At 33.1% G+C, this 1,833-nt stretch overlaps 1 protein-coding gene across 2 annotated transcripts in view; it reads left to right on the plus strand.

Annotated features, from left to right (window-relative positions):
* TFPI (tissue factor pathway inhibitor (lipoprotein-associated coagulation inhibitor)) overlaps positions 1-1,833 on the plus strand; it is a 98,300-nt gene that overhangs the window by 71,817 nt on the left and 24,650 nt on the right. For both annotated transcript variants that reach the window (XM_010859725.1, XM_010859726.1), the window contains exon 4: positions 865-909. In XM_010859725.1, coding sequence (XP_010858027.1) covers positions 865-909 — 45 coding nt within the window. The remainder of the gene's footprint in view (positions 1-864; positions 910-1,833) is intronic.

Below are 1,833 nucleotides of genomic sequence, written 5' to 3' on the forward strand. Positions count from 1 at the left end.
TGTTCTTTGGAAGGAATGATGCTAAAGCTGAAACTCCAGTACTTTGGCCACCTCATGCGAAGAGTTGACTCATTGGAAAAGACTCTGATGCTGGGAGGGATTGGGGGCGGGAGGACAAGGGGACGACAGAGGATGAGATGGCTGGATGGCATTACTGACTCGATGGACGTTAGTCTGAGTGAACTCCGGGAGTTGGTGATGGACAGGGAGGCCTGATGTGCTGCGATTCATGAGGTTACAAAGAGTCGGACACGACTGAGCGACTGAACTGAACTGAAAGACAAATAGCAGTGGAGCAATTCCAATTATTCTATGAGATTAAAACAAAAATGACATCACAGGTATCTTTTGCTTCATTCCTCCTCTGTATTTGGAAATAATAATGAAACTTGTAATTGGATTAAGATAACTGGCAGGAGAAGCCATCAGGAAAGGAGGTAATTCTGGTTCCATTCACCTCTACTCCCATTCCTCTGTAGAAATGAACTGTTTTTATAGGCCAAGTAGGCTGTTTGAATTACTTTCATATTTCACATTATTTTAATAAAGATATATATTTAACCATAGATATTTTGAATAGCAAACTTAGTTCACCATGAATTATTATTTTTGTAAATGGGTTAGAATGTTTTAAAATAGTTTTTAAGACATTATTATATTAAAACATAGGTGACTTCATGGTTATACTGTAATAATTTAACTAATTTAATATCTAGAGAAAATAAAAGGAAATTTATTCATTGACATTCTGTATAAGAATAATTTTAATAGTAATAAATACATCATCCTAGATGATAAATGGAAAGTCATAACTTTATATAATAAATTGTGATAATTGATACACATATATTGTTTTTCTTGCAGATTATCCAAAGAACACGCGAAAGATGAAAACAACACTGCAAAAAGGTGAATGTTCATTTGTGTGCTCGTTAGTAGCATTTATATAAGGTACTTGGAAATTCAATTCTCAGCTTTCTCTGATAAGAGATTCATCATAAATCCACGTGATTTTTGAAATGGAGTTTTTGTTCAGTGGATATAATAAAAAAAGTAGAAACAATATGCATGATAGTTCATAAGGGAAGACTTAAGCTCTGTGTTTACTCATTTTCATGTGGTGTGCTGTCTGGTATGAGATCAGTAACAATCCGGAGCCACGCACCTGCTATTCTAACATCTCCCAAATAGTGGTTTAGATGTTGCTGTTCCTTCTTTAGTTCTCAGATGTCTCATCCTTTGATAACCCCAGCGGTGTGTGGCTCTAGCAAGTTTTGTTCAGTATTCTCCTGAGTGGATATGCCTTTGAGTTGTCAAAATCTACATGCAAAAAATATGTGGAGATATTTAACAATAAATAATGGCTTCTGTCAACATTATTTAGTGTTTACATATTTTTAATTTGGGGATTTAAGTAATTTTACTTATAGTTTTTAATTAAAAATAATTAAGTTTTGGTGAATATGTTGTAACAAGAAAGACATGCTTCTTTTTAATAAAGGTCTAGAAAATGACTTTACTCAATTACCATTCACAGCATTTACATAGGAATGAGAAACTAATTGAACAAAAAGAATGAAATTATTTAACTCATGACATGAAAATGAAAGAAAGTGAGCCACCAGGGAAGCCCTAAGACATGAAAGAGATACACAATTCAAAGTGAATTTTAGTTTTACTGACTTTGAGTTAATTATGTGAGAAAGAGCTGAAGAATTATACAACTCATTGATAAGCTTAAAATAGTTTATGGTCCAGAATTACAATCAAAATTTATAAAATAAATTCAGCAGCAAAGTTTGTATGGCCAACATAAGTAAATGTATTTATTTA

This window comes from Bison bison, unplaced genomic scaffold (genome assembly GCF_000754665.1).
Source record: "Bison bison bison isolate TAMUID 2011002044 unplaced genomic scaffold, Bison_UMD1.0 scf7180017864459, whole genome shotgun sequence".
Classification (NCBI taxonomy): domain Eukaryota; kingdom Metazoa; phylum Chordata; class Mammalia; order Artiodactyla; family Bovidae; genus Bison; species Bison bison.